Genomic DNA, 13,946 nt, shown 5'->3' with positions numbered 1-13,946 from the left:
GCCCTGTGTGATATCATTGATGAAAAATGCAGAAGAGCAAGATAAATTGCTCTCAGCTCTCTTACATTGGAGGGAAGCCTGGATTCTAGCGGATTCCAAAGTCCCGAAATTGTTTTGTCCAACAGGTGGGCTCCCCATCCTGTGCCTGAGGCGTCCGTCGTTATGGTGACCCAATGTGGCTCTGAAATCAAAACTCCATGTTTGACCTGCCTCCACCACATCAGGGATTCTCTCGTTCGTGTGGACAAAGTATGCACTGTGTCCAGATCCTCCAGTTCCCGGTTCCAAACAGCTAGGACCTCTGCTTGTAGGGATCTCATGTGCCACAGCGCCCAAGGCACTGCATCGGCTGCTGAAGCGAGGAGTCCTAGGAATCTCATAAGGGTTCTTATGGAGACCTGTCGAGGAGGAACAAGAAATTGAGCACCTGCCTGGATTCGTTCGACTCTGGGGGTTGATAAGAATAGCTTCATTTGTGCAGAATCTATCAGAAATCCCAGGAACACCTTGGTTCTGGATGGGACTAGATCTGATTTCTCTAGGTTGATAAGCCAACCCAACTGCTGCAGTATGTCCTGGACATAATTCAGCTGCTGATTCAGGAGATTCTGAGTCTGAGCCATAATCAACCAGTCGTCGAGGTATGGGATGATCTTTATCCCTTCCAGTCGGAATAGGACCATCATGGATGACACTATCTTTGTGAAAATGTACGGAGCAGAAGTTATCCCGAATGGGAGAACTCTGAATTGATAGTGTCTTACCTGGCCCCTGAGGTGGATGGCAATCCTCAGATATCTTCTGTGCGCTCTTAGAATGGGAACATGGAGATAGGCGTCTTGGAGATCCACTGATACCATGAAATCCCCCTCTTGGAGGATTGCTCTCACCGATTTTATGTTTTCCATGCGGAATTTTCTTTTTACTATGAACCTGTTTAGAAACCGCAAGTCTATAATAGGTCTCCACCTTCCTGATGGCTCCAATGAAGATCAGACCTGTCTTCATACAGCCACTTCACCACTATATATACATACAGCTCTGCGGTGGAAACACACGCACCGCGAGCTGACCCGGAACCGGAAGTGACGCATTGCCGACGCGGCGCTGACACGCACGCGTCATGCGTTCCACCGCCGGCGAACCGGAAGTGACGTGGCGCCGATATGGAACGCATATGCGTTCCACAGCAATATTAAGCTAAAACAAGCATACCGGAATCCAGATGAGCTGAATTACGCCATCCTACGGAAATACCGGCCTGATGCGGGATCCTGCGGTGACACCTGGACACCCTGGCACTCCGCAGGTACCTAGAAAGAATAGGGAGGAGGGAACGTCCCTTCGGGCTTTCAGGCGAAGTGAAAAAAGACTGAGGTGTGTGGGGAAGGTGGGGCTTATTATACTTCCTGGAGGAGGGGATTAAAGCTTTGCTTATTTATTTCATTAAAATTCCTTCGTCCCAGGGGCTCGCAGGGGCGATAATACCCATATGTTGTGATGCCAATGGGACGATAGGGAAAAAGATGTTAACATTTTTTAGATCTACTCACTGTTTAAGGAATGGCACAACCAACACTTTAATGTCATCTGTTGCAAGATAACTACCCTGAAAGAAGATACAGACAATTATTGGTCACCTGTTGAAAGGACACAAAAAAAGTGGAAAAAAGAAATCTTGATCTTACCTTGCACGGTGGGAGTGTTGTGGGGGTTTCTACATCAAATGTGATAGGTGGAGGAAGATCATGTCCATCCTATAAATAGGAAAGTAAAAGAGGGGAGGGGATTAGAAAATATAGGGGAGATGAAAACAGCAAGGGAGAAGAGCCAAGAATAAAAGATTGTAAATATGTTAAATTTTACCCAGTCTGCCACCGAAACACCAACTATGACTACTTAAATTCCTAGACAGACAATACAGTGATCTCACCAGTCGCAGGAGTTTGGGAAAACGTTCTCGCATGGCACTGTCATCCAGGGCAAAATCCGCAGGTCGACGGACAAAAACAGGAACACAGAGAATATTAGTTCCGGAAAACATTAAGCCAAGACCCACCAAGGTCGAGCCTCTACAATACCCTGATAGCAGATACTGTGAAGTACTGGTCTTTGCTAACAGTGTGGAATTGCAGCCTTGCGCACTGCCATATCTCTGCCGGTAAACAGATTTCAAAACACTGGGGAATGAATACTGTCCCATCTGAGGAGTTGATCTGAATTCTTATGTTCTCTTATTTAAATGACATGATACTGTCACAAACCCATGCAATTTGCTATGACTATGAAATGTAAAGTAGTCACAAGTCTTTTCTTTAATAAAGTAAGCATAGACCTGCAAAGAAAGGGCTGCTTTCTATAATACTGAGAAGGTCAGTTTCCACCAGGCTCAGCCATGACGCCCATATTCAGGGCTCTCTCACAGCAGGATGCTATCATGAGTACAACACAGAGAGAAGGCACACATACCCCAGGGACAGCAACCTTTGGTATACTTAATAGTATTTATTGTACCGCTGGACGTATCAATCCTCTAATTCATCTGCTATTCATTTATGGACATTGTAGTGGGTTACTACATAAATGTGTCATTATAAAAGTAAAAAGAAAAAAAAACAAACACCTGAAGCATTACTGGAAGAAATGATTAAAACGAAACAAATGTGTTAAGGAATTAGAAGAAAACCAGTATAAAAAAACATGTGAAAAGAAGATGACGTATGTGCACATGGCAGCGTGTGGAGAGGAATGATAGAGGGGAAATCAAGGTGGCAGAATGGCCAAAAAAGAATACTGAGCAGTGACAACCACACAAACAACCTATGACAGTGCTGCAAAACCATATGCCGCTTGTGATGCCCATCAACCTCCAACTCCTCCACACTAAATCCTCATTGTTCCACATTTAAAAATAGGTACCAGACAGTGTCTCCTCTTTCATTTTACTACTCCTCAGCGTGGGAGCACTACTGCCTGGGCTAAGAGGCTCATTTGTAAATATTTTCCCCCATTACGGGCAAACAGCCCACCCTCCTGGCAGGGAGGGTTCCAAACACACAAGGGTTACACAGGAGGGCACGCTTTAAGTTTTAACTTTTCAACCGCCCTCTTCAGTCTTCATCTTCTTGTGGCCGTTATGAGGTCTGCCTTAGGTTGCTCCCGCCTGGGGAAACTTACCCGTCATAGACCAAACAACCACTATGTGACAAAAAAAATAGAAGAAGGCGGAGAGTGCAGGTTCTTTATGGAATAGAAGACACAAGTAACAAGTGATCTTGACAAAAGGCAATAATCGAGTCCTCCAACCCAAGCATCAGGAGGAGGTGGAGGAAGATACGGAGAGTAGCAGGCAAGAATTAATGTGAACACTGACAAAGGCCGTATCATGTGGCATGGATGAGGAATGAAATGTGACATGGCAGACGTGTACAATAAAATGGAAAACTGTACTGTAAAAGGAACATGGAAAAGAAAAATGATTAATAGAAAGAAAAAAATAAATAAATAAATCATATGTGTGGGTGTTGCAATTGTTTAAAAGAAATAGGCAGCCCTAAATGTGCCTAATCGCTACGAAATATAGCTAGTAGGTAGTATTAAAGCATGAATGGATCAGTTCCAAGTACAGAATTTAAAACATCACTGAAAAGGTTGCAGGTGGGTCTACAATATGTCTCAAGAGAGAAATTACACAACAGCAGCTCTGTATGCCAAGGGTACTGGAAACCCAGGCAGTAAATGTGCCCTCTCTGCAGGAGTCTCATTAAATTATTGGCTCAGCATATGAAGCCACAGAAGGTTTTATACCCTTAAGAAAGCTGACATTTTAGCAGTCTATACAAGAGGCAGCTCCTTTCCTCCGTCATGTGCTTATCATGGGATAAATGTAACGTATCAACATGTAATTCTGATCAAACAGGATTATTAAACACATTTTATGGTAAGAATGTTTTCTTAATGATGTCTTCATACATCCTTTTTGGGCAAATAGGGCTGATAAGAGAGATAAAGTAATGGGCGACATAGATCATTGAGACCCTAATATATCTGAGGCTGCATTCACACGTTGCGTGTTCCGGACATGGAATGCCTCTAACGGACTCTCCCCTGCCCGGGCAGCATCTGTAATTAGATGCTGGGAGCGGGGGAACTGTACAGATATGCGCTGCGCTGTAATGACAGAGCCGCGCGACTGATTCATTACAGTGCGGCGCATATTTGTACAGTTCCCCCGCTCCCAGCATCTTATCACAGATGCTGCCCCAGCAGGGGAGAAGTCTGTTACAGGCACTTTGTTCGTGTCCTGAGCGGAACACGGAGCGTGTGAATGCAGTCTTAGTCTGCCATAAAGGCATAGCTTCACAGACGGCCTGTTCACAAAAATCCAGGCACTATTGTGTCCAACTAACTTCTTCAAACAGGTGCAAAGCCCCAGACTGACCTGATGTATGCAGTTTGGTCTTTAAAGTTGTTGCAGAATGGATTCCCCTCTAGCCACAGCATTTCCAGTTTAAGGCCTTTTATTCTATCTAGATCCTTTTCAGTTCTCAGCTGTAAATAGAAAAAGATGATAAAGTTGTTTAGAGCCAATGCAATAAATATTTTCACAGGCATATACAACAAAGCCCTCTTCTTTTGACAATTAAAGGCAAGTAGCACATGGCCTACACTTAACATTGTGTTAATATATCTGTGGCTCAAAACTTTAAACAAAAAACAGTATATGTCCATGCCGAGCCAGAGACTTTTCCACCCAAAACCATGCCCTACTGACATAAGAAAACTGCAGCACTTCAGTTTCTGCCGTGAACCCACCCAATCGCATCATCTTACACCACAACACAATATTAACACACACAGATAGCCTTACAATGTCACACACAGGAGCCAGAGGAATCCCATCATCTTCAGACTCTGGAAACAAGTGACAATCGGATACATTAAGGAACTTACCAAGTTGTCAGACAGGTTGAGCAGCTTTAGATTTGGAACTTTAAGATGAATTTCGGACATATGATCAAGCCTATAGAGTTTATTACTGCTAAGATCCAAAGACAAAAGCTGTATGAATGTAAAAAGAATAAAGTCAGATACAGAGAGCACAGATCAACAAAAACATCTTTTCTATTTTTTATTAAAATTGTATGCATTGTAAAACACTTCTTTAAAAAGGGAAATTATCAGCAGGTTAGATGCATATAACCTGCCGATATGTCCCTATAGCGCATGGGGCGCTGAGGCTAAAGGTCAATTTTTTTCCTCAGCACCGTTTTTGGGATGATTGTAGTTTATTTTATATGCTAATGAGGCATGTTGGTGCACTGGGAGCGGGGTAACCTTATCCTCAGCCTCTTGTGCACAATAGGGACATATTAGCATGTTAGATGCTTCTAACCTGCTGATATTTTCCCTTTAACGCTAAGGGTGCCTTCACACGTACCGTATCGCTGCGTTTTTAACGCTGCGTTTTGACTTTCATATGATTTTCATGTGCAAATCAAAACTGGCATGTAAAAATCGCACCAAAAACACAGCGATACGGCACGTGTGAGGCTACCCTAGGTTTTTTTTACACTTTGCATAATAAAGTTTAAAGTACACTGCTAAAAAAATAAAATAAAAAGGAACACTAAAAAACCACTAGTGAAATATTCCTGTTGCAAATTTTTATGGTGGAAGGTGCTGAGAACAATAAAACATAAACATAGTCAATATATATCAAAATTAATATCCTATGAAGGTCTGAATTTGGAATGGTATTTAAAGGAAATCTAATTAGGTTTATGCTGCCTTAAATGAGGGCAGCATAAACTAGTGACAAATGCTGAACAGATCGGTGTATTACTTGCATCATTTTGTTCAGCCGTTCTCCTAAAATGCAGGAGAATAGGATTCTTGCCACACCCCTCCCCCCACCCTACAGCTGCTGATTGACAGTTGCTGCCAATACACAGCACAGATAGCTAACTGCCAATCAGCAGCTGGTGGGTGGAGTTTTCTGCTTCTCATGAATATTGAGGACTACCGGGCATACGCACATAATGGAGAGGACTACCTAATGTTCATGTTATTCAGGAGGATCTCTCTAAATCCGCTGCACAGAATGGATTAAAACATAAGTCATCTCCTGGATAGTCTATTGGGCAACATGACATTGGTGCATGGACCGAGACATGATGTCCTATATGTGCTCGATTAGATTCAGGACTGCGGAACAGGCAAGTCAGTCTATAGCATCAAATGTCTTCATTATGCTGGAACTGCTGACACACTAGCATTGATACATATTTTTTTTTAATTAATATCTATTTATTTTTCAATATTTTCCCATACAAAAGTGACATCATTACTTAATCATAATAATTTTACATATACAAGCACGTAATACAAATTAACCACCATACAAAAAAAATTCCCCAAATTACCCCTCCACCACCCCACCCCCTGGTCTGACCAAAAAAAAAAAAAAAAAAAAATTTTTTATATATATATATATATATATATATATATATATATATATATATATATATATATATATATATATATATATATACATACACATATACACACACACACACTAGCATTGATACATATAGTTACATAGTTGGTACAGTTGAAAAAAGACACATATCCATCAAGTTCAATCAACCATGATTGTTATGCATCAGAAGAAAAAGGGCCCACTGCACCTGCATATGGTCTAACAATGTGTCTGAGGATCTCATACCAGTACCTATAGGCTGTCAGGGCGCCTCTAGCTAGCACATGAATGGCTGTGTGACCCTCCAAAGAAATGCCTTCTCTCACAATTACTGTTCCACTGCCAAACCAGTCATGCTGGAGGATATTGCAGGCAGCAGAATGTTCTCCACAATGTCTCCAGACTCATCTTGTCACATCGGTCACAAGTGCTCAGTGTGAACCTGCTCTCATCTATGAAGAGAACAGGGCAAATGCCAATCACCCTGCACAGTATGGGATGACTGTAACCCCTGCAATGACTTGTCAGGCCTTCATAGCACCCTATGGATTACAATGGCCTGCTGGAGGTCATTTTGTAGGAGTCTACCACTGCTCCTCTATTCCTACCTGCACAAAGGAGGGTTTGCTACTGGGTTGTTACGCTCCTACACGCCCCCTCCACATCTCCTGGTGTACTGGCCTGTCACCTGGTATCTGCTCCATGCTCCGGACAGACACAGCTAATAGTCTTGCCACAGCTTGCAGTTTTTTGTGCCATCCTGGATAAGCCACGCTACCTCAGAAAATTCTTTTGGCTGTTGTAGTAACCGCCTCATGCTAGCTCTAGGGGTGAGAGCAGTGACAAAATGCAAAAAAGTGACAACAGAAAAAAAGGATGAGAAGAGAGAAATGGTCTGTGGTCACCAACTGCAGAACCACTCCTTTATAGGGGTTGTCTTGCTCAGTGCCTATCATTTCTACCTGTTGTCTGTTCCATTAGCACAACAGCAGGAGAAATGGATACATAATCAGTGGTGCTTCAGTGGACAGGTTGACTTTACATAAGTGTGACTGGCTTGGAGTTACTTTGGGTACTTTAAGTGTTCCCTTTATTTATTTTTATTTGAGCAGTGTATTTTTAACACAGGTAGATCCAACAGAACATCAAATAGTAGAGGGTTTCTAGAACACAAGGCCCCTTTAAAGCAGCAGCTGTAAACCCCAACTAAGAATAGAGTAGAAAACATGGTCTTTTAGCCAGACACAATCTAACAATTTTGAACTTACCTCAGGTACATTCTCTTCTAAAATCTGTAGCAAGGCATTCATACAAGTCTTCCTGTTCAGGATAATGTCTACTTTATTTTCAACTAGGTCTATGCCAAAAGAAAGGGAATAAGTAATAAATAGAATAAATAATACATAGAATAAAAGGGAAGAGTGTTTTGTTTGTATGCCTTACTCATAGTATGTATACATAGTGTTTTGCTTCATTGTACAACTACACTGTTCAATCTGCTGTATTGATCTTTATTTTTAAATTTAAAAAATCTCAATAAAAAACACTGAAACAGAATAAAAGGGAGGACTGCATTAAGAAACTGGCTGCCATTTTTACCTGGATCTGTACGTAGGGACTTCAAGTTAAGAGCTTGTTGAGCGCCATCATATCGCTTCTGCATACAGATCTACAGAAAAAAAGACAGATAAACTATGACAAAATGTATAAAAATCCAATAAGCATAGAAACACTTAGAAAAAAAAAAACACTTTAGTAAAATATTTTCTCTTGTTGCTTCTCATCTAGCACCCCAACTTAAATCAGAAATTAGAATCACAGTGGACAGGTGTAGATACACATGAAAAGCACCCTGCTTTACTGGCTGCTGTTACAGTAGATAGTATTAGTGCTTCCAGTACCTGATACTTTCTAATTGCCCGACTTCTATGCCATCGTGCACTGCTTTATATTTGAGTGTGCTTATAGTTTATATCCAAGTCTTTGTATGTGCTGGTGTAGATATGGGGAGTACATATACCATAACAATCGTTTTTTACGTGTATCTACACTTATCAATTAGCTAGAATTGTAATTTAGCTGCATACTGCTATTTTAGGGGAGGGGGATCCCATGCTCATTTTCCTGTTGCGATCAGGTTTCAAGCACATACATTTTTACATTTCCTTTTTCAGAGTTTTTAAATGTTTTACCATACCGATCGTCCCTTAGGGTGCCTTCACACATAACGGATCCACAGCAGATTTGTCGCTGCGGATCCCTGCCCTGTAAAGTCTGTGGGCAGACACACTCGCATCAGGATGGACATTGCGCTGCCAGTATGTCGGCTTGCTTCGGGGGTTCCCGGTTTCACTTCCTACTTAGCCAATCAGTGTGCTGCATCGAGTTTTTTCAAAGCCTGGACAAAGGGGTTATTGCAGAGAGAGTGACCTGACAGGTTCCAGACCTGTCAGGGGTCCAATTGGCTCCACCACAAGACAAAAATGGGATGCCTATTGGACCCTAGACAGGTCCGGCACCTGTCAGGTCACTTCCTGCATGGATGGGACTAAAGTCGGCTCCCAGTAGTAGCAGACAGGTGTAAGCTGTGACATAAAGCTGACACCAATCTCATATACCAGCTCCAGAGCCCCCTCTATATGCAATGACCACCGAGCTGCCGTAAAGAGGAGTATCGGGGGTTATTAAAAGGTTAAATAATCTTGGAATAACCCCTTTATCCAAGCTTTGAGAAACTCTAATTTGGATGTGGTTTTGCAGCTCCTATAGAAGTGAATGGGACTGAATTGCAATAACACACACAACAAGGGGACAGGTGTGGTGCTATTTTTGCAAAAAAAAAAAGTATCTCACAGATGCGTGTTCAGTGACTGGTCAATGAATATTACCTTTCAAAAAACAGATCCCTTACTGTCTCCAATGGAAAGTTGTGGGGTAGGTTATTTCAATATTCCTGTTTTTGGTTAGCTATAGTAAAATAATAAACATCATGAATACCTTAAAATGTGCAATTTCTTCAGGTGTCAATTCCCTTGGCAACTCTGGTGGAGGACATGGGCGAGTCAAAATAGTAACCTAAAATGGAAAGACACTCTAATAAAATATTATGTATTACAATATAGAGAAAATTGTTGTCAGAAAAAGACCACCAGGTCCCTCTAGTCTGCCCTTTTAGTTATTACTTCCTTATTATCTTAGGATAGATATATGTTTATCCCAGGAGTGAAGCGTAACTGTCATTTCAGGGCCATTTTTCTGAAAACATTAAATATCAACAGTTCAAGCGATTTTAAGAAACTCTGTAATAGGTTTTATGTACTAAAAAAGAGTTTCCTTCTGTACTGAAAAAAAGCAATCTCCCAGCCTCCCCCCTCACATCAAATGAAGCAGGATTTCTGTCTCCATTATGTGGCTATGGAGAGGGGAGGGGCTGTTAGGAGTGACTGAGCACGGAGCAGTCTTGCACAGCACAACACCCTGCAATCTTCTCTCAGTAAGTTCATAGATAAGCACTGACCTTTCTGACCCCAGAATCCTGCGTTTTAGGTGCCCAGAGAGTCTACAAACAGCTGACCTTCATGTCACCTCTTCCTGCTCCCTCATCTCCCTCAGCCCCTCCCCCCTTCATAGGCTTACAATGGAGAGAGCAGAGCCCATCTTCACTGGCTTCTCTATAATGAAGACGTGTTTGCCTGATAATGCACAGATAAGAAGTCGGGGGGGGGGGGGGGGGGGGGTAGAGCCCCCACCACCGCCACCATGCAAGCAATTAAATGGGTTATCTGGCGCTTAAAAACCTTTGATATAATTCTGCAGTTATAAGGGAGAGTGAAAAAAAAAAAAAAATATTCTCCCCTATTCAAGCTCCCCCATTGTCCCTACGCAGCATCTTGGGGTCTCCCACTGACCCCTGTCCCATCTCAGTCAGTGATTAGCTAAACGCGCTGTCACTGCAGATGCAAGTTAGTCTCGGATGTGGCAGAATCAGCTGAGGACCTAAAGACTACACAGGAGTTAAGGATGGCTTATTTATTATTTTCTTTAACCCCTAGACGACTCTGGACGTAGGGTTACGTCATGGAAGTCTGTCCCCAGACGACCCATGACGTAACCTTACGTCCTGGGTGTTTCTCCCGCTATGAAGCGTGCTCCGGAGCGGAGCGCGCTTCATAGCAGGTGGGGGCCGGCTGCAAACAGCAGCCGGGACCTCACCGGTAATGACACGCTGCAGCGATCGCGCTGCCGCGTGTCATTAACCCCTTAAACGCCGCGATCGCGGCGCGGCCGCTGCGTTTAAGTGTAAGTGACAAGGGGAGTCCCCTGTCACTTACCGATCGGTAAAACGGACCGCCGGAGGTCTCTTACCTGCCTCCGTGCGGTCCGATCGGCGATCTGTTGCACTAAGCCTGCACAGGCAGGCTCAATGAGCAGAGCGCCGATAACACTGATCAATGCTGTGCCTATGGCATAGCAATGATCAGTGTATAAATCAAAGTACTGTATGTACAAGTCCCCCAAAGGGACTTCAAAAGTGTAAAAAAAAAAAAAAGTTCAAAACACTATTACACTACCCCAAAACCCCTCCCCCAATAAAAGTCTAAATCACCCCCCTTTCCCATTATATAAATAAAACATATAAAAATAAATAAATAAACATATAATATACCATAGCGTGCGTAATTGTCCGATCTATTAAAATATAACAAGCGTCATTGTGATCGGTAAACAGCGTACACGAAAAGAGGGAAAAAGTGCGAGGATTACCGATTTTATGTTACATTATATATTAAAAAAAATCAATAAAAAGTGATCAAAACGTCCGATCTTCACAAATATGGTATTAATAAAAACTAGAGATCATGGCGGAAAAAATTACACCCCATACAGCCCCGTAGGTGAAAAAATAAAACCGTTATAAGCGTCATAATAGGCCCATTTTATTAATATTTAATTGCCAAAAAAAAGGATTTCATAAAAAAATACATATATAACATTAGAGAATCTGTGTAACCTGCATATGGTTGTGTTCGGGCTGACCTATAGAATAATAGTGTCATGTCGCTGTTACCATACATGCATTACGTAGACACAGGAACCCCCCAAACGTTACCATATTGCATTCTTATTTACGATTTCACCTATTTATATCTTCATAAATAATATATTTGGAATTCCATCCTACATGTTATGGTAAAATGAATGACGCCATTACACAGTACAACTATTCCTGTAACAAACAAGCACTTACATGGCCTGTAGATAGAAAACTGAGAGTGCTGGAGCTCTTAGAAGGGGAGGAGGTAAAAACGAAAACAATAAGATCAAAATTTGCGCGGTACACTGGGTCATTTTGGGCCTGGTCCTCAAAGGGTTAAAATTGCAGCGCCATATACAAAATATTTTTAAAGGAGATTTATGGTGGGTGGAAATAATAAAAATAATCAGTTTGGCCTGGGGGTAGGGGGAACATAGCATGTTTCCCAGAAAATAAAACAGTATCTCATAGTAATTATTGCTCCCAAGATGTGCCAGGTCTTATTTTCAGTGGATGTCTTATTTTTTTCATGAAGAAAAATTACATTTATTATATACTGTACAGTCTAGAGACTGTAACAATTTCCCACAGCAGAACCTGGACCACTTGTACTGAAGTATTGCAGCTTCCGGCCACCAGGGGGAGCTCACCATAGCACACTCATACAGCACAGCAGGGAAAGCATACGGCATGGTGACAAGCGACAGGATAATGGCACAATGTGTGCAGCTTTACATGTAGCGGTAGATAACAACGGGCCTCTTGATGCCTTGCCAGTACATTTACAAGTGAAGGCCGGGGAAGGAAATATTGGGATTGGCAGCAGGTGACGGTCTTTATGTCCTGCATGCAGCTGCTCTGCAACAGACGGTGAAGGTAGGGGACAAGGGGGCATGCTAAAAAGAATCACAGCTGCATGCCCTGGTGTTCTATTTTGAGGGCATGCTTCCAAAGAAAAACTTTGCTAGGTCTTACTTTTGGAAGAGGCTTTATATTTAGCAATTCAGCAAAACCTCTACTAGGTCTTATTTTCCGGAAAACAGGGTAATAAAGAACATATATTCACTGTTCCCCATGCCCGTACAGTGCCGTGTCCCACTCCACGACCTTCACCGGCATTCTGCATCTCTCTCTCCTTTAACGTCACGACCTCGCTGATGGATGCCCCACTTAGCCAGTCAGTGACTGGGACAGGACACCGCTGCAGTGACTTGGCTGAGCAGGTTATATTTCCTGGCAGGTTGTGACATACACAGAATCTGTAAGAAAATGACAGGCAGGGTCCGGTAACGATACTTTATTAGGTTTCCCCTACCCCTTGCCTGGTACTCAATCTTTTTATTTTACCAACTTCTCCTAAAAGAGAACACCACTAATCTCATTCTTCCCAACATTGGCTATTTACCCACACAGTTTAGTGTTCCTGTCTGCAATTAACCCCTCCTGCCACCCATGTCTGCTATTAACCCCCTCCACATCTGCCTCCAACTTCTGTCATCTTCCCCTATATCTGCTATAAACCTACTGTGCCTTCAATGTCTGATATTAACCCCCTTCATTCCCTCACAACAGCTATTTACCCCTCCGCTCCTTTTAGGTCTATATACCACCCCCATCCTCTCAGATATCGGATCTGGAGTAGTCCCTGTTGCAGGCTCTTTTATTGAGGGAAGCTTTCACCTCCTATGGGTACATACGGCAGTGACGTAGATGCTTCCCACCCTACAGGACCTATGGGAAGATCTGGGATGCATCGTCAGGATAGCTGTAGGAAATCACTTGACTTCCTCAGCAGACTGTAAACATGGCTGGGCGAGCTGTAGAAACATATAACTTCCTCTACGTGCTGTATACATCGGAGGGCCAGCAGTAGAAAATCACTTAACTTCCTTGGTGGGCAAAAAATAATGGCACCGCGGGTCAAACTTTGACATGCCTGCCCTAGACTATACAGATTCAAATCACACACCCTCCACCATTTTTGTAGCCTGTCTTAGGACCCGTTCTATTTTATCAATATCCTTTTTTAGGTGAGGTCTCCAGAACTGGACACAGTATTCCAGATGTGGTGTCACTAGAGCTCTATACAGCGGGATCACAATCTCTCTCTTCCTACTGGTTATACCTCTAGCTATACATCCCAGCATACAATTTGCTTTCCCTGCTGCCTGGTTGCGCTGGTGAATGGCTGTCAGAATTCACTACTCACTCAAGTCATTGCTAACACAAAACTGCTGATACTCAGAGGATTCCTCCACCCCAAGTAAATTATTTTACATTTGGAAACATTAAACTGCAGTTTCCATAGTTTGAACCACTGTAGTAAAGCTAAGTTATTTTCCATATTACTTACAGCTCCAGGAATATTAACCCTATTGCACACTTTTGTGTCATCAGTAAACAGACAAACCAAACCCTCTTCTGTGTCAC

The 13,946-nt window shown here is 42.6% G+C and overlaps 1 protein-coding gene across 1 annotated transcript in view; it reads right to left on the bottom strand.

Moving 5' to 3' along the window:
* NXF1 (nuclear RNA export factor 1) overlaps window positions 1-13,946 on the bottom strand; it is a 54,573-nt gene that overhangs the window by 13,796 nt on the left and 26,831 nt on the right. Inside the window, exons 6-13 of the mRNA XM_069965376.1 lie at window positions 9,479-9,556; window positions 8,081-8,150; window positions 7,750-7,838; window positions 4,954-5,061; window positions 4,442-4,551; window positions 1,934-1,970; window positions 1,689-1,757; window positions 1,554-1,609 (exon numbers count right to left, since the gene is read on the bottom strand). Coding sequence (XP_069821477.1) covers window positions 1,554-1,609; window positions 1,689-1,757; window positions 1,934-1,970; window positions 4,442-4,551; window positions 4,954-5,061; window positions 7,750-7,838; window positions 8,081-8,150; window positions 9,479-9,556 — 617 coding nt within the window. The remainder of the gene's footprint in view (window positions 1-1,553; window positions 1,610-1,688; window positions 1,758-1,933; window positions 1,971-4,441; window positions 4,552-4,953; window positions 5,062-7,749; window positions 7,839-8,080; window positions 8,151-9,478; window positions 9,557-13,946) is intronic.

Source organism: Dendropsophus ebraccatus, chromosome 4, assembly GCF_027789765.1.
Source record: "Dendropsophus ebraccatus isolate aDenEbr1 chromosome 4, aDenEbr1.pat, whole genome shotgun sequence".
NCBI classification, from domain to species: Eukaryota; Metazoa; Chordata; class Amphibia; order Anura; family Hylidae; genus Dendropsophus; species Dendropsophus ebraccatus.
This window is presented reverse-complemented; position numbering and strand designations above follow the sequence as displayed.